The sequence below is a fragment of the Harpia harpyja genome, chromosome 12, assembly GCF_026419915.1.
Source record: "Harpia harpyja isolate bHarHar1 chromosome 12, bHarHar1 primary haplotype, whole genome shotgun sequence".
NCBI classification, from domain to species: Eukaryota; Metazoa; Chordata; class Aves; order Accipitriformes; family Accipitridae; genus Harpia; species Harpia harpyja.
Genome location: NC_068951.1, coordinates 14,556,071 through 14,578,633, shown reverse-complemented (window position 1 = coordinate 14,578,633; position 22,563 = coordinate 14,556,071). Strand labels below are relative to the sequence as shown.

At 52.4% G+C, this 22,563-nt stretch overlaps 1 protein-coding gene across 2 annotated transcripts in view; it reads right to left on the bottom strand.

The window, feature by feature from the left end:
- Positions 1 to 22,563, bottom strand: part of STX1A (syntaxin 1A) — a 90,348-nt gene that overhangs the window by 6,517 nt on the left and 61,268 nt on the right. For both annotated transcript variants that reach the window (XM_052803167.1, XM_052803168.1), the window contains exons 5-6: positions 19,482 to 19,555; positions 6,153 to 6,261 (exon numbers count right to left, since the gene is read on the bottom strand). In XM_052803167.1, the coding sequence (XP_052659127.1) occupies positions 6,153 to 6,261; positions 19,482 to 19,555 (183 nt within the window). The remainder of the gene's footprint in view (positions 1 to 6,152; positions 6,262 to 19,481; positions 19,556 to 22,563) is intronic.

Here is a 22,563-nt window from a genome sequence, read left to right as displayed (position 1 = left end):
AGAGAAGCAGCGGGAGGCGGATGACAGGGACACCTGCCTCACAGCAGAAGCCATCCTTCACAGAGCAGGAGTGAGGATGCTCTGGGAGGGCTGAGCCAGGAGCCAGTGTGGTCCTAGCACATGCAGGGCCCTCACCAAGCTGGCACCCATCCCACAGCACGTGAGCAGGGTGCTGAGAATGGTGTCCAGCAGCAGGGCCAGACAACACAAGCTGTGAAATCAGCTCTGGGGTAGCTCTAAAAAGCCCCGTCAGGAGCTATAGGAGATGGGGCTGGAGACAAAGCTACAATGCAGGGCCAGGGTCCTTCCAGGAAACATGGCCAGGAAAGGACTGGGGACACTGGAACAGGTCACCCAGAGAATCTGTGGCTGCCCCATCCCTGGGAGTGTTTGGACGGGGCTTTGAGCAACCTGATCTAGTGGGAGATGTCCCTGCCCATGGCAGGGGGGCTGGACTGGATCATCTTTGAAGGTCCCTTCCAACCAAACCACTCCGCAAGTCCACAATCCTATGACATGACTACAACAAAGATCCAAAGTCCCAGGAGACAGGGCTGGAGACAAGCTATCTTGAACACAGATCTGAGCCCACACCAGGAACAAGGCCAGCGTCAGGGCTGAAGACAGGTACCTCTGCAGCATGGCTCAGATATGGGCTGGGTGGCCCAGGCCTGATCTTACACAGCTCCTGGACCCATGGGCAGAGGTAGATGTCCCGTGTGAGACTGATCTAGATAACTAAGACCTGTTAGTGCCCCCAAAGTGCTGAGAAGCTGCTGCTTTGAAGCAACAGAACAACCTAACCCTTCTCCATAGCCCCCGTGAGCCCAGTGCAGCCTGCTCATAGCTGCAGGTGAGGGCTGAGCTCTTCTATCTGTATGCTCACAGGTCTAAGGAGCTCCACAATGCCAATGTCCCCTTGGGTTGATCATGGTCCCCACGTTCCCCAGCTCCAGGAAAGGTCCACAGACCGTTTCCAGCCACCGTTACATGTTTTAGGGTGACAGAGCATCACTCCCACCAAGGGTGACCTGCAACGCCTACTTGCCAGCTCTTCCAACCTGTTGGCTCCTCGCTCTCAGCTGAAACTGCCCTGGTTCCAGGATGGGAGAACAAGGGCTCAAACAGCACAAATTTACAAACCTTCCTGTTGAAAGTGGTCAACTCTGAGCCGTCACTGGCACAGTGACAAGGAGGAGCATGCCAGGCATGGTGCATCAAGGGCTACTTGCTCTGCCCAATTCAAGCCCTAGAGACAGCCCCGAGGGCAAGCAGTGGGATCAGCTCCAGGAGATGCCACAACTCTTGCAGGCAGAGGCAGGATGGGATGCAGGATACACGTTCTCATCCTGGCTCTCACCACCTCCTTGCTGCCCCATTCCCCTACTGCAGAGCACGGGGCTGGTAAAAGCTGCGGCAAGGTGAAGGATAAGAGCAAAGACATCACATGGATTAACAACCAACCAGCCAGCCAGTGCAGGCTTGGCCAAAGGCCATAGCTGGTCAGGAAGAGCTTGCTTTAATGCTGAACCAAAGCACGAGGCCTAGAGGCTGCATCTTTCCCACACTGTCCAGCACAACACTTGCCAAAGTTGTATAACCAACCTGCAGGACCCCAGAGAACTTTCCAAGGAGTCCACCACCTTCTGGCCAAGTTTCCTGGTTTGGAAAGGCTGTCATCAGCTCCTCAACAGCAATAAAATCAGATGAAAGTGTGCTGGATACTTGATTGATCTGCTGCCCACATCACCACAGAGCTACTGCACAGCCACAAATGGGAATGAAAGGACTGAGTCAATGCAAGGTGCCCACAAAGAGAGAAGAGCCTGAGGGAAAAGCCCTGCTTTGAAACTTGGCAAAACACTGGAAAATCATGAGAACTGGACCTCTGCCTCCCCAGAGAGCTCCAGAGTACATGTGCTTCTTACTTGGCATCTCTAGAAATTAAAGTTTTCTGGGGAGAAGAAACTCTGTCAATGAGCAAAGCAGCACAGAGCATCTCTGGGAGCTGCAGCACAGAGGGAGGAGCAAACTCAGCCCTGAGCTGGCAAGGAGAGAATGGTGAGAGATGATGCACAGGTCATGGTGTAGCAGGGGCATCAGAAGCTCTGGGGCGGCCAGAGACATGAAGCCACCGAGGAGACTTTCCACCTTGAGGCCACTGGACAGTCCTTGGCCCTGCAATGCCCAGCTGGATGGAGCGACCGTCCCCATTGACCAGATCCCAGGGGATGGGGCAGGAGCAGATCCATCAGGGCATGCAGGACCCTGGGGAAGCTCCCAGGGAAGCCTGTGGTGCCACAGCTCACACCCATCAACCAGCTGACGTCGAATGCCTGTTTGTCCAATTCTGCATGCCAGATGCTCTATAAATAGGGAAGACATCAGGCACCTCAGGGCTGCAGAAGTCAAACATGCCATGACTGAATTAACGGTACGGTTCAGCTGTGCTCCTTTGGCTTGCAGCATCCCTCCTTCTAGTGGCAGGGCTGCATGAGCACCCACAGAGCAACAGCTAGGACTCAGGTTGGAAACACGGAGGACAAGGCACCTTCCCAAGGCTGGGATCCTCTATCTGGATCTGGCTGTCAAGCTCTCATTAGATACAAATCCATACAACTCAAGGAGAGATGGATAACGCTGCCCCATCTGCCTGTGTGCATGGAGGTAACAGGTATGAGTGACTCGACCCACTTGGCCACCCCCCAGCTCAGACAGGTCTAGCACTGCCTGCAGTGGTGTCGGGATGAGCAGACTTCAACTATAAAAGCCTGCCCAGCATGTCACAAACTGCCACCTGCCTCCCCATCCCTCACGATCCCTTTCTGCTCAGCCCGCGGTGGGCTGCAGGGGCCAACTTCCAGTGCTGTGCAAGCATTTTCACCCAGTGAGACACTTTTAGCTCAGATAAATCCTGTGGTCATTCCTGAGATGAAAGTGTCACAGGAATCCTAAATAAGCCCGTCTCAGCACCAGGGGCTCCGGGACCACCTGGGGGTGCCTGGAGGAGCTGCCAGGGCTGGAGCAGCCCCCAGACTCTCCTGGCTCAAGAACAGCTTGGGATGCACCCACAACTTGCCTTTTTGCACACCAATTAACCTGGTGTTGCACAGTGGGGCAGGGGCTGATTAATTCTCGCAGTGCCTTTGGAGATGGCAGATGCTTTATTTTTGGCTCCTTGGTCTTGCACATGACAAAACTGTTCATAAAAACAAGCAGCGTCTGTGCAGCACCTCCATGGCTTCAAAGCTGCACACCCACCACAGAAAGCTCGTCCAAGCTTCAAATCCAATTTCTCTGGGAGCAAAACCTAATTAGATTGAAGATGTCATTTCTCATAATGGAGAAAATGGAGAGGAAAAAATGAAGGAGCAACACCTCCCACCACAGGCACGGGGAGGCTCGTGCCTGGGGAGCGCAGCTCCCAGCAGCAGATGCAGGGACACCGCTGGTGGGGGCATGGTCCAGCCAGAGGACAGCCACCCAGCATGTGTCACCAACCCCAGGACACAGCATCCTGCAATCCCTCCACAGCATCTGCGATTTCGGTGTGTCTGGGAGCAGAGTGAGTGAGTAAGGGGGTGGTGAGGGCAACAATTAAGGCTGGGGCAGAAGCAGTGGGAAAGGAGAGGACATGCACTTCATCACATCAGACAGGCTCCCAGGCTCAGCATGTGCTGGATGGGCAGGAATGATGGCAAGGGTCACTGAGGCACAACCTCTGGCACACACAGACATGGTGGTGCCTGCACAAAGAGAAGGGGCAGATCCTGAGAGGGCTGTGGAGAGCCCCAGAGGGTGACTGTGGCCTGGGGCAGTGACTCTACATCACCATTTCTTCTGCAACTGTCCTACTTCCAGAGCAAGAAGCAGACGCAGTTAGAAGGGAGAAGCTCGCCAGGTGCTGGGGAGCCTCCCCAGAGCAGCTGAGAAGTCCCCGCTCTCATACTTTCAAAACCTGAGTGATTTACTGGCTTTGCTGTCGGAGCTCCCAGCACTTTCTATCTTTGGATTGATCAGCTGAAAACGAGAGCTGAGGATTTTGTAGAGCTTTGTGCAGTCGCCACATCCCAGCTGAGCTCCATTCAAAAAAGCCTGTTCAAGAGCCCCCAGAGCAGCAGGGACTGAAGATGCTGGCTGGGACACCGCAGGACAAGCAGAGCTCTCTGCCCTGGAAGCACTCCTGATAAAACTTCAATAAGCTTGTTACTTTTGATGAGACTTTTTGCCAGAAGAGATTTTCCACTGTCCTGACAGAGACAGCTTTTGCAAAGGACTGTGCACAGGATTGTGTACCTTCCCAGCACAGATCCCATCCTGCATCTGCATCTGCTCCACACCTCCACCCTGAAGGGAAAGCAGGTTCCTCACCATCACTAACTAGGACACCCCCTCTGCATCCAGCCACTGCACCATGGTGAGTCCTGAGCAGCCTTTTCCTTGTGCCCTGTCAATGCTCTGTCAGGCACTGACAGCCCGGCAGGATGGACAGAGTGAAGACAAGTATATTTTAACATATCTGCATAATTTAAGCAAAACGGCAGGGTCTTTCCAAAATCTGGTAGTAGAAAAACAAGAGTAAGGTTTCTTTCAAGTCTGCAGACAATTAAGGACCTGGCTAAGTCCTTTCAAATCTTCTCCTGTCTTAGAAGGAAGGCATAGGGATACCTTAAATTCCAATTTACATTACAAGCCACCTCTATGGCTGGGTATCACTTACAGAACAACATCAGCTGACGAATGAGTCAGCTGGAGCAGTGACACACTCACTTTACATTAAACGTCAAGCTCTTGTTGAGCCTCCTGTCACTCAACCTTTCCATTCAGCCAGTGTGAAACACTTCTATTATTATTATACATTATAAAGACTAATCTTAACAGAGGAAAGGCTTGCACAGCTGAGTCTCCTTCTGGCCCTCCACAGAAACTACCATACCCCACTGGCACCCAGATTCCCAGGCATCTGCAGTTCATGAAGGACATTCCCATAGGTGACCTTCAAGGACACCATTCTGACTCAAAGATCTCCTACTGTATTATTCATGCTGAGTTGTGAAAGGGGATAAAAACACCCATTTGTTTGTGAGAGAAAAAGAACTTGGACTAGGCTTCAGACTTTCATTTTGAGCACAGAAAACCAACACCTCTCTGACAATGAGATTATTTGCAAAAATCTCTTTTAATCTCTGCATGCCCTGACTTCTCCCTTGTTTGCTTATTCCCCTAATTACAGTGGTGGTATGATTCTTCTTTGCTGGGAGATGACCACATTTCTCTAAAACTAACCAGGTATCACCGATTGCCCAGAAGAACCACTAGGAGAGCAGGTTTTGTGGACAGGAAGGACTGGACTTCTCTTAGAGCAATGGGCTCTGATGCAGTGAGATCTTAGTGCCATGGTGGTGACAGCCTCAGAGGTGTTACCTGAGGACCACCTTTGGCCAGAAGACATCACTACCGCTGCTAAAAGCCATCATGGTCCTGGGTCCAGGGAGATGCTGGGGTAATTGCCCCACTCCAGAAGCAAGGTCCCACTTTTCCTCCCCATGCTGGAGGGCTCCCCTGAGCACCAGCCCCATGAGGACGCAGGGGATGACAGCCTGCCCCAAACCAAGTGGCTGCCTGGGGCAGGCACCGAGGCTTATGCTCCTCCTGCAACAAGGGAAACTGCTGGAGCAGCGAGTGCCCCCATCTCAAGAGCTCACTTCTCTGGTTTTATATTTAGTTCAGTTCACCCACAACGAAAAGCACCCAGAGAAAAGGCAAGGCAACACATGGGAGTCAGGAATTCCTGCTAGCTTCTTTGAATTTGAAATTAGCTGCAAACAAGGAAGAAATTTCTCTCCCTGTGCTCTCTGCACTCTCTATGCAGCATTTAAGAAAATCTGAGATGAGTTTTGGCGCTTTGCTGGATGAGCTTTGCTGGATGCAGTTTGGCACCAAAATGCAAGGTACCACCACGTGCCTATCTCCCAGCAGGACCCGTGTCCTGGTTGCTCCCACAGGTGCACGCACAGCCCTGTGCACCCCTGGGTTTTCACGGGGGAGCTCTGCACAGCTGTGGGAGCAGCTCTGACCCGGCGAGACCCAGTGCAGGATGTGGCCCCACGGTACACACAGCCTGGCTGCCCTCCCCCTCTAGGTTTACTCACTGATCTCCAGCTGCCTCTGAATCCTGCCCTTGCAGCGCTCCCGGTAGTCTGTCTGCGTGGTGTTGTACTCGGACATCACCTCCACGAACTTGCGCGACAGCGTTGAGTGCTGCAGAGGGGAGAGGAAGAGAGAGTGAGGGTGAGGGTGCTGTGGGAGGGAGAGACCTGCCACCTCCAAGCCAGGGGAAGGCTCAGCCCTAAGCGCCCCCCACACCTCTAGCAGCCCAAAAAGCATTTCTGGCCCAAAAGCTGCTCTGAGGAGTGTGACAAAGCACAAGGGGGGCAGGTGGCAGCAAGGTGACACGGCCCTGGCTGGGGGTGAAGTGGACGCACCCCTCACACAAGCCCAAGCCAAGCATAGCCTTCAGCCCCCAGACGACGCCCCAGGTGGTCATGGCTGGCAGCACCCTCCTCGCACCACACGACAGGTTGTGCCAAAGCAGCCTGGAGCCGAGGCCACAACGGTGCCCTGCATCAAGCCCTGCCTGCCTCTGCCATGCTGCCGGGATGTGCCAGACCTGCACAGGCACAGGATGGACCCACAGTGGTCACTTTGCAGGGCTGGAGCTGGGCAGGAAGGCCCTCGGGGGACCCTATGCCCTCAGCCATCAAACCTCTGCCCTGGCTGGCAGCACCATGGCATAGCTGGCAGGGAGAGCCGAGGGGCCAGGGCACACAGGCTGGGTCAGGGGGATGGGAGATGTCCGGGGTAATTGTCCCTGCTCCAGAAGCAAGGTCCCACTTTTCTTCCCCACACTGGAGGGCTCCCCTGAGCACCAGCCCCATGAGGATGTAGGTGACGATGGCCTGCTCCAAACCAAGCAGCTGCCTGCATCGCTGCCAGCCCAGGGCAGATGGTGTGGCAGAGCTGTCAGCCCCCCGCACACACAGCACCCTCATCTTACTAGGCTGCTTTCCATTCTCCACGAAAAGTGCCAGAAAACCTTGGAATTACACCTGAGCAGGGTCCAGCTGAACACACTGACCCTCCTGGTGCTGGCTGCTGCCCCCATGGGGTAAGCTCATCCCCATGTGAGCACCCACCCTGGGGCCTGACTTGCTGTCTGATCCAGCTGCCAGGCTGAGCACAGCAAACAGCCCTGAAGATGTTCCAGGAAGGTCAGGACAGAGCATCATGTGCATCCTCCATCCAAACGCTTGTATCTCTTAAATGAGCCCTTCCCCCAATGTGCTAGAAATCGAGTTTCACAGGAACATGGACTCATAGAATGGTCTGGGTTGGAAGGGACCTTCAAAGGTCATCCAGTCCAACCCCCCCCGCCTTGGGCAGGGACATCTTCTACTAGATCAGGTTGCCAGATCATAAAAGCCTTTGCACTGCTCTTCAGGGTCATGGAAGGCTTTGTTTGGAGGTAGTTTTACTTGCAATAAAAAAAAAAAGGGATGCATTTCCTTCGTCTTGTTCCTGGGAATGGTTGGGTTATATATTAAGGCACAGAAAAACCCACCCTGCAGCTGAGAGCTTCACTCTGACCGATGGCACTCGCACAATGTGAAGAACTGCCAGCAGTGGGACATGGGACTCGGCTGTGCCCACTGAGCGGGGCTGGAACAGCAGCTCTGCTAGTGCTGGCTGCCTTCGCACCACTCCAAGCTTCTCGCCCACCATGGCTGTTGGGAGCAGCTGTTCCCCACTGCACGCTCACATCCTCTCTGATGAACTAGGTGCAAAGGACTGGCAAGGCGCTGTTGCGGGTCGCCCTTGCTGGGACTGAAGCTCTGTCACCCTAAAACATGCAACGGTGGTTGGAAATGGGCTGCGGATCTTTCCTGGAGCTGGGGAGGGTGATCAACCCAAGGGGACATTGGCATTATGCAGCTCCTTAGACCTGTGAGCGTACAGATAGAAGAGCTCAGCCCTCACCTGCAGCTATGAGCAGGCTGCACTGGGCTCACGGGGGCTACGGAGAGGGGTCAGAGTGTTCTCTTGCTCCAAAGCAGCAGCTTCTCAGCACATTGGGGGGACTCTTGTCACAGAATCATGGACTCACAGGATAGTTTGGGTTGGAAGGGACCTTCAAAGATAATCCAGTCCAACCGCCCTGCCGTGGGCAGGGACATCTCCCACTAGATCAGGTTGCTCAAAGCTCCATCAAACCTCACGTTGAACACTTCCAGGGATGGGGCAGCCACAGCTTCTCTGGGTGACCTCTGCCAGTGTCTCACCACCCTCATCATACAACATTTCTTCCCTATGTCCAAGCTAACCCCACCCTCGTTCAGTTTAAAACCATTACCCCTTGTCCTGTCAGTGCAGGCCCTGGTCAAAAGTCTCTCTCCCTCTTTCCTGTAAGCCCCCTTTAAGTACTGAGTGGCCGCAGTAAGGTCTCCCCACAGCCGTCTCTTCTCCAGGCTGCACAGCCCCAACTCTCTCAGCCTTTCTCCATAGCAGAGGTGTCCCAGCCCTCGGACCATTTTGGTGTCCTCCTCTGGACCCACTCTAGCAGGTCCATGTGTGTCTTGTGCTGGGGACCCCAGAGCTGGCTGCAGTGCTCCAGGGGGGTCTGAGGAGAGCAGAGCAGAGAGGGAGCATCCCCTCCCTCGACCTGCTGGCCACGCTGCTGGTGATGCAGCCCAGGAGCTGCTTGGCGTTCTGGGCTGCAAGCCCACATTGCTGGTTCACATGTCTGATTTTCCACCCACCAGTCCTTCTCCACAGGGCTGAAAGCCTCCCTTTCCAGAGAAGGCAAATCTGGTGCATGAGTTTCAAGCGAAGCCAAATCCAATACTGTGTCAGGCAAGAAACACTGGTGCGCTTCTTCAGCCATGCAGCAGAAGCAACAGCACATGACTGATGGGCCACATCTAACACACCCATCCTAGGCACTCAGCATCACTCTTGTATGCAACAGGCACCTGCAAGCTGGGACTAGCCAATAGGTCCTGGTGCAGGGGGAAGAAGGTTGTCTTATCTCAACCTCACCCCATGGACTGCTTGTGCAGCCCAACCCGGGGAGCACAGAGCAACAGGAATAGGGAGAAATGGTGGAAGGTGAAAGGAGAGGAGGCAATGGAAAAGGGATAGGAAAAGAGGACATTCAGAAAGGATCAGAAAGAAGATACAGAGAGACTGACATGATGAAGAAAATGCCTATGAGCGATTGCTCTGGGACTTTCAGGGCAACCTGCATGGCCTGAGCTCACACTTAAGAGAGTTACAGCCCACAGAGAACCGAACCGAAAGGCTGTACCCAGCCCTGCTGAGCTGGAGCAGCTCTCAAAGCCTCTATGCAGTGGGGGACCAGTGTAATGCAGCATCTCTCCAGGGTCAGACATACCTGGTGCACACTGGAGCACCCTAGCCAACACACCCCTACCTCCAGGAGACCGCACTGGAGACATCTTGAAGATACAATTGCGTTTGCTTTGCAGCTATTCTGAGCAAGCAGCAGCTCGGTATTTATGACAGAGCCTCAGAATCAGCTGATCTTATTCCTCCTCTGCTGGCAAACCTCACACAAAAGCCCCCCAGCAGCTTAAGCTTCAGCAGGCAGCCTCTGCTCGAAAGCTGCACGGCCCAAAGCAAGGTCAAAACAGCTCCTGAGCATCATGGCTTGAAATTCGGCAAAGACGCGATGTGCCATCCAAGCGACTCTCCTGCCTTTTCAAAATTGTTTTCCTAAAATCCAGTTTATTCTTATTCAGCTGAAAAGTATCAACATATGTTGATCTGCAGCCAAATATAGCCTGGGTGTTGAATGACACCCCTTTTTGCTAATCAGTATAACACACCATACCTTTTTTACTTAAAAAGTTATTTAACTTACTGTTTATTTTGTCAGATTGTTATTTTATGTTCCCACAGGCATCCCAAATGTCTACAAAATGCATTTGTTTCTTGAAGGAACATGGAGTTTCATGCAATATGGGCTGGAAAAAGCATTTTAAATGGCTTTCAGTCATTAAATAAAACTACCTGAATATTCAGAGTAAATAAAAAGCATATAAAAATGTACCTTGCATTTGAAAGAAACTCATTAAACAGAAAATATTGACTAAAGTTAGGAAATTGGGTTGTTTTACTTGGGGCCTGCAACTCTTCACTCCCCAAATGTGGGGAAAGCAGCCCAATTTGCTGAACCACCAAGCTGGATTTCCAAAGAGCTCATACAGCTCTGGGTACCCACTGGGGGCTTTCAAACCCCCACAAGCATCCACTGAAACCTGGGACCTTGGCCTTCAAAGTTTTTAATTAAGAGAAAGACATTTCTGAAGTGTTCATCCCATGGGGGAGCCTGTGGGGAATGCCAGCCTTCCTCCTGAGCCTGTCTGGGTTACAGGGGGAGCAGAGATCCCACTCCTGAGTTCCCACCAGATGGGTTTGTTTCAGTGTTTGAACTAGTCCACCGCACTGGCTAGATAAACCAAGCCTGAAAGCCACTAGAGCAAAAGCTATTCTGAATAACAAGGACCGAAAGTACTGGCATTTGGAAGAATGTAAATAGCAGCTTTTGCTCTGTTATGAGCTCAAAACTTGACACGTATAGAAACACGGAAAATACTGTCGAGATATCTGGGATCCTGCATCACTGGCAATGTTTCTGAGCTGGGGATGCCCTTGGGAGCTGCGACTCCAAAGCCCCTGTATCTTTCTGCTGCTGGTGAGCTGACCGAGGCAGAGTGCTTTATTCAAACTGCTGCTGTGAAATGGGGACAGAGTGGTTTTAATGTAACGAATTTAGAACATGAAAGCAACTTTTCCTCATTGCAGAAGCAGCCCAGGAGCAAGGCTGCCTTGGGACCACTTTGCCAGGGGCTTGTGGAGTTTGGGACAGACACTGAGGGACGGACTGGTGCTTCCATGGAGGAGACCAGCACCATCAGCTGCCCCAGGACCGTGGCTGCAGGACCAGTCCTGCCTGATGTGCTGGGGCACGTGCTCATATGAGCCTCCCTGCCTTGTTGGCTCCAACACAGCCCAGCCAGCTGGCCTGGGGTAAGACAAAGCCGTTCCTATGAAAGCTCCAGGTCTGATGAGGCTCTTCTGGCTGGAGATGACAACAGCAAAGACAGAATAAAAGCCCATCATCTTAATGCTCAGTTACTCCTAATTTACAACATGTTAAAACAAGGGCAGAATCAGCTCCTCATTCCTCCTTTTACTCAGTGATTTGCTCACAGCAAAGTCCATACAAACTAGTGAAGCCCTTGTTGCAGAAATACTACAAAAGAACCATGCTTAAAGTAACAGGCATATCTAAATCAGCCCTGCAGTTCAACTCATCCCAAATCCCACACACAAAACTAGGAAGGGAGGTGGGAGCGGGGCCAGGCTCTGGGGAAACACAGACGCATTGCCCAAGCACTTGGGGAGGAGCTGGGAGAGGCAGAGCTCGACTGCGGCAGTGTGAGCGGTGTGCAGGGCAGTAGGATGGGCTGCCCTAAGTACCAAAGAGCCTAAGGAAGGCTAAGGAAGCTATGGTCCCACTGCTCAAAGAGGCAGGAGCTCTAGTGACATGGGACGCAGCAAAGGCTAAGGTTTCCATTTCTTCTTTTGTCTTGGTGATCACTGGTAATGTTTGTCCTTGGCCTTCTGGTGCCCTCTGAGCAGAGGCCAGTGGTGTGAAACACTACCCACGGAAAGGGATGTAGACTTTGGGCATGCTTAAGTCAAATGGAAATACACAGGTCCATGGAACCAGGTGGGAAGTATCCAAGCATGCTGATGGAGCTGGCCAATGTCACTGCAAAGGGCCAAAGATGGCAGTGATCATGAGTGGTTCCAGAGAACTGGCAAAAAAAGGGAAATGCCACACATCTTCTGGGAGGAGGATCTGGGGAATCCGTCACCCTCCCCTCGGTCACTGAGTAAATCCTCCCAGAAGGACAAGAAGGTAATTGGAAACAGCCAGCATGGATTTACTGGGGGCAAATCATGCTGTGCCATCCTGATGGCCTTCTGTGAGGAGATAACTAGCTGTGCAGATAAAAGGAGAGCAGAGAATGGTGCACACCCTGAGTTTAAGGCCTTTGACACAGACTCCCACCATATCCTTATAGCCAATTTTGATAGGACACAGGTTGGATAAAGTTAGTGGAAAATTGTCTGGCCTGTCAGGTTGTGATCAGCGATACAAGTCCAAGCAGTGGCCAGTTCCTAATGGTAACCCCTCAGTGAGTGATGCTGGGTCTGAAAATACCATTAAACATCTTCACCAGTAATCCATGATGGTGGAGTGGAGTGCACTTTCAGCAGGTTTGCAGAAGACACCAAACTGGGGAGAGCGATAGAAGACAGGGCTGTTATTCAGAAGGACCTCAACAGTCTGGAGAAAGGGGAGTTCCCATGAAGCTCAAAGGCAAATGCAGTGTCCTCCACTGGGGACAGGATGTACATCACAGGACAGGCTGGGTGCCAGCTGGCCAGAAAGCATCTAGAGCTCCTGGAGTCCTCATGGATGTCAGGCTGCCCAGGAGTCAGCAGTGAAGGTAAAACTTATTGTGGGCTGGGTGAGCAGGACAGCCAGTGGGCTGGGGACAGGGATTGTTCACTTCCACCTAGCACTTGTGGGACCACAACTAAAAAGTGCCATGTTCTGCTTGGGGCTCCCCAAAACACATCGTGTGGGAGTGAAGCCAGTTGAGGTCACCAAGGTGTTCTGGGCTGGAGCACAGGACAAATGAGGACAGGCTGAGAGAAGCAGGGTTTCGTCAGCTGAAGGTGACAAAGCTGTCAGGGGGATCTTATTGCTGCCTACAATGACCCACTGGGAGAATGAAGAAAAGGAGCCAGAGTCTTCTTGAAGGTGCACAGGGGCAGGACAAGAGACAACGGACCAAGCTGGGACACATGGAATTCCAGTTAAATATTAAAGGGAGAAACATCATCATAAGGGTGGTCAAACACTGGACCGTGGCCCAGAGGACCCATGGACTGATGCCTATGGCATCTCCATCCTTCTAGATACCAAGAATGCAGCTGGACAGGCTATGAGCAACCTGATGCAACTGGCAGTGCTCTGTGGCAGGAGCTGGGATCTCCTGAGCTCCCATTTCACCAATGTGCTGTGATCCCATGACAAGGAACAAACCTGAGTGCCAGATTTCTGTTTGGGCCGTTGCTTGTCCCTGGATAGCCGGGAGTCCAGGGGGGACATCTGTGCTACAAACACAGTCAATGCCAGCTGCAATAGCTCCATTGCAATGCAGTGCCCCCACTGAGGATCTGTCCCATGGCACCAAAAATTCAAAATCACACCAGCAGCACACTGGGTACCGGGACAAAAGCAACACAAGCAACGGCCAGGGATGTTTTCACACTAATGGTATGTTCCAGCCAGAAAACTGCCTTAATGCAAGGTCACCCCACACTGTTCCCCATGTGACAGTGACAACAGTCACATCGGTACAGTTCACCCATCAGGCACACACAGCCTGGCAGCGCTGCTTGCCAGCCCTTACAGAGCTGTCAGCTCCTCTTACCCAAAGTGCGCCGTGACAAGCGAAGCCAACAATGCAACCCTTGGGACAACAGTGCTCTGTGCCCAGCTCACCTCCCAGCCTTCAGTCCGTTCTGCACACACAAGCGTGCATGCTGGGCACGGGGTCCCAGCATGGGGTTGGCATCCCTGGGAAGACGAACAGCCACAGGAGCCCGGAATCAGAGACCACCCAGGTCAGAAACAAAAGCCCCAAAGCGGAGCAGTGTGCTACATCGCCCATCTCAGCCTTCCAATGCAGGGGTTCCAAGCTGCAGCCTCGAATAGCTCCCCTCCCCTGATTTCCTGCAGAGCTTAGAGAAATGTTAAGAAATGCCCAAATTATGAGAAAAAACTCCCACTTCCTTGACTGAGTGGTCCATGGCCGAGAGAGTTGGGGTTGTTCAGCCTGGAGAAGAGAAGGCTCCGGGGAGACCTTACTGCAGCTGTTCAATATATAAAGGCGGCTTGTAGGAAAGAGGGAGAGAGACTTTTGACCAGGGCCTGCACTGACAGGACAAGGGGCAATGGTTTTAAACTGAACGAGGGTGGGGTTAGCTTGGACATAGGGAAGAAATGTTGTACGATGAGGGTGGTGAGACACTGACAGAGGTTGCCCATTGAAGCTGTGGCTGTCCCATCCCTGGAAGTGTTCGAAGTCAGGTTGGACAGGGTTTTGAGCAACCTGATCTAGTGGAAGATCAGGCAGGGGGATTGGACTAGATGATCCTTGATGGTCCCTTCTAACCCAAACCATTCCATGACTATGGTGGAGCAGAGCCCTGAGCCTCACTCTCCCACGTGCCAGGATGATGTCTGAACCACAGACCTTCAAACATGGCGCAAATCTAAACCATGCTGAAATTCATGGCCCTGGGCTACACAGCACCAATTTGTGGGCACCTCTAGTTTCCTTGGAGACTGCAGAAGTAATGCCTTTGCCTGGGAAACATGGGCACACCACAGCCAACACCAAGGACAGCCACCTTGGATTGCCACCTCCCTGCTCTCCCCCTCCCTGCCACTGCCACCCAGCACATGCATTTGAGATGGCAAACAGCTCCTGAAGGGCACAGAGCAGAGCACAGCAGAGTGGAAAGCCCGGTGGGGGTTTCACAGCACTGCTGTCAGCACACAGCAATGTCTCTGGAGTGGTAAAGGAGAGGGTTTTTTTCTGGGAAGAGATCTTCTGACTCTCCCTGACACTGCCCAGCTAGAGCAGAGCTCTGCCTGTGCCAGGATCCCTCTGGGGAGGGACAAGGAGAGCTAGCCTGCAGAAGGACTTGCTGCTGTTCTGCTTTGCTGTTGCACCTTCCTTTGCTTTGGCTTTGCTATGCGCCAGCAATTCTCCTTTCCACTTACTCTAGAGACAAACCTTTCTCTTGCCCCAGTTTTGCAGAGGACTGTTTCCCCACTGCCTCAGGCTCAGCCGTGACAACTTCTCACCACTTGTGCAGGGCCAGGAGAATGCTGGGCTCCGAGCTGGAAGCTGCCTCTGCAGAGGTGATCAGTTAACGTCACCCGTGTATTGATTCAGCACTGACTGCGGCATGGGAGAGCAGACTACTCAAGTGGCTTCCCAGACTGAAAAGGAGATAAACTATAAACACCCAAATTCCTCTGGCTTCACTGCAGAGTGCTTAGAGAAAGTAGGATTTTTACTGAGCTGTACTTGTGTGTAGACCTCCTGCGAACGCAACAGATCCATGCCTGGATCCCCACCCCTGGGTGCTGAAGAGCAATGCTGGCAGCTCCCATTGCCTTTATCAGTTTAATTGTTTGCTAAAACACAACCATTGCTGCAGAACAAGGCCTTGCTTCTCTGCTCTGAGACACCTCGTTTTCCTCCACATCCTCCAGTACAACCAGTGAGGACAAGGCACTGGAGCTCGTCCTGCAGCGATGCAGATGCAGATTCCACTGCTGGAGCAATGACTGCATCTTGCCAGGTGCTCTCTCACCAAAGGACCACCAGAAGGTTGGCCAACGCGCAGTGAAAACTACACAGCAACCCTGCATGGTGGGGCAGAAGACAAAGCTTAACCCAGAGAAGGCTCATTTTAAGCAGCTACGATAACGAGACATCGCTCATAGCCCTGCACCAACCATGCAGCCATCCTGCGGGTGCCCTGGACCCAACACATGCATGCCCTCAACACAGTCTCTGGCAATGCAGATGGTCTGCCTGGCCACCACAGTGTGCCTCGCCCCTGGGGAAATGTCTCCAGCCTGGCTGAGCTCTCATCGCACAAGCCCATGGCTGAGCCAGGCAAGGCTGCTTAAAACACACACATGAACCAAAGAAGCTCAGCACCAGAGTGCTGCAACTGAGCTAGCAAAGCTTAGCATGAGACTGCACTGAACAGGAAGGCAATTCATTCAATAAAAAAAAATTAAAAATAAAGCTGGTTTCACTCCCTCCTGGATTCACTCATTTTCTTGTGCCCCAAACTCACATGCACCACAAGACACATGGCCAGCAGCGCTTGTGTGTGACACGTCCTACAGGTCCCCCTCGTCTCCTGGGCTCTTTGTTACTGGTGGCCACAGAGGTGTTTGGGATGCACCTTCTGTGCTCACCAGGAGCTGCCAGCTACACTGATCTTCCACCCCACTGACCTTTCCTGCCTCAGGGTCATTAGGCAGCACAGCTGATTTACAATTATGGAATGATTTAAATTGCATGGGACCTTCAGAGGTCCTCTAACTCCTGTCCTGGAGTAAGCTGCCAAATGGTTTTCCACCCTAAGCCTTCTTAGAAGCTGCATTTATCCATGCTGGCATCTCAGTGACTTTTTGGGTTAGGTGCCATCAACCCACACCAGTCTTGTATCCCTTCTTCTGTCATTCCCTCTGCTGCTTCCATGTGTACACTTCCATTCAATTTATCTAACTGTTTCTCACCTCTCCCTACAGGAGACACACTCGTGAGCAGCGGTCCCCAGACTCACCGCTTTTGAAGCACAAAGTGAGAGGACAAAGAAATGCTTGTGCCATTTCCCAAGCCATAAACATTTCAACAAGACCTCTGTAGCAAGGACCAAGCAAATGAACACTGCAGAGCACAGAGAACAGTCCAGAGAACCACGAACCACGCGTGGGAAGTTGGAGACGAGGGGACCTGTGGTCTGAGCAGGCACCTGGGGTCACCCCAGCGAGACCCCCACGACAGCCTGATGCATGGTATTTTGCAGGACAGAAGTGACTCTTTCAGCCTATACATGAGCCAGTGGCTTTAGTCCAGGTAGCAGTAGAGGGGGCAATGCTAAAGTCAGATCCCATGGCAGGGTGCAGCAGCACCCAGGAGTCAGCCATGGCTTAGGCACACAACTGTCAGTGGATGGCCTGATCCTGCCATCAGGACTTAATCACCCTTGTACAGCAGGGACAGGTTCACCCATCCTCAGCTCAGGTCTGCTGGAGCAACACCCTGGTGCCCCCAAAGGCAGCAGTATGGGAGAGAGAAGCCAGGTCAAACCCCACACTTGAGAAGGCCTCTATGGAAGTGCTTCCCCGCTGCACCCATGGCCTGGGGCAACACCACAAAGCCAACACAACACCTCTCTAGAAAAGCCTTGGAGGGATCTGCTCCATCGAGGGTGATACACAGATGATGGGAGAAGCTCTCATCAAACAGTTCATGCAATCAAGCCTCTGATTTTCCTTCTGGCAGATGGAGGATCCAAAGCCATAAAACATCATGTTCTTTAACAATCACTTCCCCATGAGAATTAATGCACATTTTCAGCCCATTACTGAGTAGTATGGCCAAGTTATACCACCTCTAAATGAAACACTTGTTTGCTTTGTACACTTTCTGGAGATGAGTAATCTCCTCTGTCTAGTGCCTTTTCATCAAGCTAAACCAGTTCAGCTTTTAGAGCTCAGGCCATAGCTGACAACGGACAGACTCAATAAAAAAATGCCATGGTCACACAACAGAAGATGCCAACCCAGCACAAATTCACTTTTTTTGGATCCACTTTCCTCTAAGACCTGGAGTTAATAAAGTGTTCGTGGGTACAATGTCAGGTGCCACCTACTCTCCCACTCCAGTCAGCACGAAGTCTTGCACATATGCTGGGGCCAAGGTGCCACAGCGTGCCTATGCATGATCTGGATAAATTTGCACTGCTGGCTGATCCAACAGAGGCCACTAGAGCCATGGACTTGGTCTCTCCTGTCTCCATCCTGACATACTCTGCAATCCTGGGATGTCTAAGACATAGCTCTGACTTCAGAAAATGACTAAAAAAACCCATGTCCTATTTTCACAAAGTACAGATTATTTAGGAACTGAAGCCCTGGTTTCAAAAGCAGCTGGAGACCATGGGTAACCTTGTCTTATGAGACCTCAGGTCATCAGCGGTCAAATGCTTCTGAGTTAACCTCAGACCTGTGAAGATTTTGCAGGCTGTATGAGGAGTGTATGAAGCTCAGTTACCTCCCCTGTCCCCAGCTCCCCCTCAGCATCCCTTCCCTCAGCACTTCCCTGGTGCTTTGCACTGCCTTCCCAGGTCATGCCTGCCTGCTGCTTCCCCAAAGAAATTTTCTTTTGGCACTTTCTGCCAAGTCACTGGCCTTGCCACAACCCCACTGACAGTTGGTGTTCTCAAAGTCTTCCCACTAGCACCCACCATGGACATCAGAGAGATGTTTGTGACCTGTCCTCACTTTCCAGCTGCCTCAGGCCAGGACCCTAGCAGTGCCCAGCAGGGACATCTGCAGCAGAGCTTCCCACTGCAATCAGCTGCTCCTGAGAGAGAAAAGCCTCACTACAAGACACTCCAAAACTTCCTTCATCAAATATTTCTAAGCTATTTCTTGACTTTGGGGAGGTGGGAGGGGAGTTAGAATTGTAGGATAATTCAGGCTGGAGGGGACTTCAGGAGGTCATGCAGCCCAACCTCCAGCTCAAAGCAGGGTCGGTGACTTCTAGTTTCTAGTGAGTGCTGTTGGACCCACAGACAAGCCCCACGTCCCTCAACCTCCATCTCTTGTAGAGCCAACATGCTCCGCCCCACCTTGGCTGCAGACAGAAGTGTGAACAGCACGACTATTCATCACAACTGAGCATAATGTAGCCTGAGGACCACCCTGGCCAAGGAGAGGGAGGTGCACCCCATCTCTACCTCTACCCCTGGATAACTCTGCTAAGAAGCCCATCAAAAGAAGGTGCTAGTTATTGGTTGTTTCATGGGAACAAGAGGAAGAGTTGTGTCAGCCCTTCAAGGATCTAACATTTCCTGGACTGCAAAGCCGGATCGATGCCCGGTGGAGGGGCAACCACAGCCCCAACAGGGAAGAACATTTCCAGCAGGCTGCAGGCCTGCACAGTACTCGCTGAAAGACCACCCATCTTCTTAGATTAAGTGAAATTTTAGGTGAGTTACCCAGCCGCATCAGTAAGCCTTGGTCTCATTTACGAGCTGCTCAAGCATCCTTCCAGGCACTGCAGAAACACACGGAGACTTCAGGTTTCTGAACACATTGCAGGCAAATGTTCTCCCCCCAAAGCTGGCACTTCAGAGGGTATTTTTGCTCCAGTCAAAATCACCTTTAGTGAGATGCTTAACATGGATGTGCACAAACCCACACGCCTGTTCGTCCATGCAGACGCCCAGACTTGCACACAAGGATGAAGCTGATGCACACTGCCCTCCCCTCCACAGCTCCCTCTGCACCTACTTATGTCACGGGTCTTTCAGGCTGGCTTTTTCACTGATCTATTCGGAAATGTGCTGCATTACTTTGCCCAGTATTTGCACACCAGAGCTTGACTGCTCTAAAGCCAAGCAAGCCCTCCTCTCCCATCACCTCCCAGGACCCCACAACTGCCTCCAGCTGCTTGTCATCCTCCCCTCCCCAGTGCCACAGGGCAGAGACTCACCTGAGTTTTCCTTATCCGCAGGTCAGCAGATGACCTGTTCAGTCCTTCCTCTTGTTCAATACTCTGCTCAATACCTGGTTGGGGAAGAAGGACACAGATTATTTCATGCTGTTTAGAGAAGGAAAAGGGATTGTTTGGCAAAGGGACTGTAAAAGACTGAAGCCTGCGAATCGAGGAGCATCTGGCACTGAGCAGTCCTGAGCTCCTGACTCTAGCCTGCAATTTAGCCTGGACTGGCAGCAAAGCCCTGTTTCATTACTGCAAAGCACTCAGTGCCTGGCCACTGGCCAAGACTTGGTGCTGTTGAGGGCAGTACCCATCACCCCCCAGGCTGGTGAGTGAGGATTTCAATACAAAATTGATGTAATGCTCGGGTCTGATCTCCACACTTTCCAGTATTCAAACAAAATGGAGTGCTGTTCTCCCCTGCTAGGCAGGAGGAGGAAACCCAGAGCTAAAATGTCTCTGCAAAATACCAAAGCTCAAGACTTCTCCAGGGACCCTAAAAATAGCAGGTCTGCCAGCTGCCCAGCCCTGCACAGGGAGGACCCACCAGGCTGGCGAGAGCACGCTTCATCTTGCTGAACAGTCCTCTGCAGCAAAGCAGAGATTTGCCCTTTTAATTATGCCTAGTAGTGCAACTAAGTGGGATGAATTCCTCACTTGCCCAAAGACCATAAATCACAGCAGGGAGGAGCACTGCCCTGCTCAGCGTCCCACCATGGTCTGGACAGGGAGAGGGCATGGGGTTGCAGTGCAGGAGGTCTGGCACAGAGCAAGGCAGTGCAAATCTGTTCCTCAAGACCAGGTCGGGACATGCTAATTCAAAAACTTAAATTCAGGGACTTAAAAAGCCTGGAAGAAAGCTCCCAACAGCAGGCTGGCCCAGTGTGCAGATACATGTCTCCATGTAGACCACGAGGTGTGAGCTGGTGGCATCCCTTGAGTTTGGCTGAAGACTCCATTCCCAATGCAGATGTTCCACAGCTCTCTGAGCCTGGCTGTCCCCAGCACCTTCCATGTTGGAGTAGGTCCCACGAGCCCAGCATGGGACAGGTTCCTCCTGCACCAGGGGCTTCCCATTCCCTGGAGCTGCCCAGCTTCCCATCACCATCCAGTACAGTAGAGCAGAGTGCAGGACACCACCACCACAGTGGGCACCTGTGTTTCTGCTGCATGCTGGTTAGCACTGGTGGCCCCACAGTACCAACCTGCAGAGAGCAGCAGCACTGTAAGGAAGACTGTGGGCCTGGGGAACCCTTTGCAGTGCTGGCCGAGGGTGTCCAACAGCACAGCATGCTCTGGGGAAGTGCTGGAGAACGTTGGCACAAATTCTGCACTCCGTCCTATTCTCTCCTGGAATGAGTGTCTGTATCTAAAGCTTATCTGAAAGGCCCCGTCCCACACAGCCAGACAGCCATGGCACTTCTCCTGTGCACCCCCCCTGCTTGCGAGCACACTGGCTGCTGCCTGCCCAGCATATTTCATCAGCAATTGGTCTTCCTCCACACTGGTCATAAATTGTTCCCTGTTCCCAAGGAACAGTATTGGCAAACATTGTACATTTATGATAATTAATAAAATCACGTTTTCCCAAGAAGCTGGTAATTAGAATTAGCCACTGCATGAGCAATGCCTGTCCTAAAGAAGTCAATTTGTTGTCAGCAGATGGTGTTTTTGATCAGTCTTAACTGTTTTCTTTCATTGATCATGCTGGCCATGAGACGATCTGGGACAAAGCACAAGGACTAATCATCTGTTGCTCCAGGCAAATACGATACCAGTGAGTCTTTTCTGGAAGAAGGAAACAGGAATCAGAGCCCATCCTGCAATCCTTCAGGCTCTCAAAGCCCCTTCAGAAACACAGAACAAAACACATACGGAAAAAGATTTTTGTTTTGCACAGGTTAAAAACCCTGTCCCCACCTGGACACCAGAGATCCCAGTATGGGCTGGGGGGGCTCTGGTCCATGGGAAGGGATCCCCTGGTCAATGAAATGGGTAAGCTGGCCCCTAGCTCTCCCTCCGGGGTCTAGCTGGGATCATACATCAGGAGGACAGAGGGCAGCAAGGGGACAATGGAGGTACAAGTCTCCTTCTGGCATACACATGGGACATGGTCATGCCAGTGGTGACGAAAAACAGCTCCAGCTGTATCTAAGTCCTCCACAACTGCAGGGCTCCCACGAAACCCTGGGATTAGGGAGAATGTTGCTGCCATGGGGTAAGAACCAGCTCCTCTCCCACCTTTCAGACACGGCCAGGTCTCTGCAACAATCTCAACCAAATCCCACACTGATGTCGAAGACCACTGCAGGCAAATCTGAGCCACACCAGGGTGACCTGTCTCCTGCCTCAAGATGCTGCCATGCTCACTGACACCCCGAATCCCCTGGGGTTCCAATCTTGGGCTTTTGGACTCATCCAAGTGCTCCAGCACAACCCTGGCCATCAGTGGGCTGACAGTCATGTTGTTGTCACTCCCTGCTTGTCAAAGAGATTGACTGACTCTTCCAATGGTGGAAACTAATGGTCACGTTGGCCACACTCTGTCCCTGCACTGCTCAAGGTGGAGGCATGCCAAGACAACAGGGAGTGCTGACGAGACAGGATAACCTTCCCCAAGCCCAACGGCCCCTTTCTCCCCCACCACCTGCCCCATAGAGCCCATGCCTGGAGACAGCAGTGCCTCCTGCACTACACTAGCAGTGTAGCCTGGACGGGCAGGAGGCATTGCTGCCTGGGGCAGCACCACCAGCAATGCAGCCTGCACTGGGGATGGAAAGGTAAGACCAGCCCAGCGAGAGCTGGATGGGGGCAGCAAGAAGCACAAGCCCCAGGGCAGCATGCCCCATGCCAACACACTGCCAGAAAGCTGGCAGCACCACCCAGCCCAGTCAGAGCCACACAGGGAAGAGGGACCATGGCTGTCCAGATGGGACCCCTTGGTGCTGCACCTGCCTAGGCTGCCTGTGCCAACCTGGCTCACTTGGGAAGAGCCAGCTCTTCTTGGAGGCTTGCAAGTCCCACAGCAGCACCTCTTCAACCACTCAGCCCTGGCAACCCAACCTTTAGCTGTGCC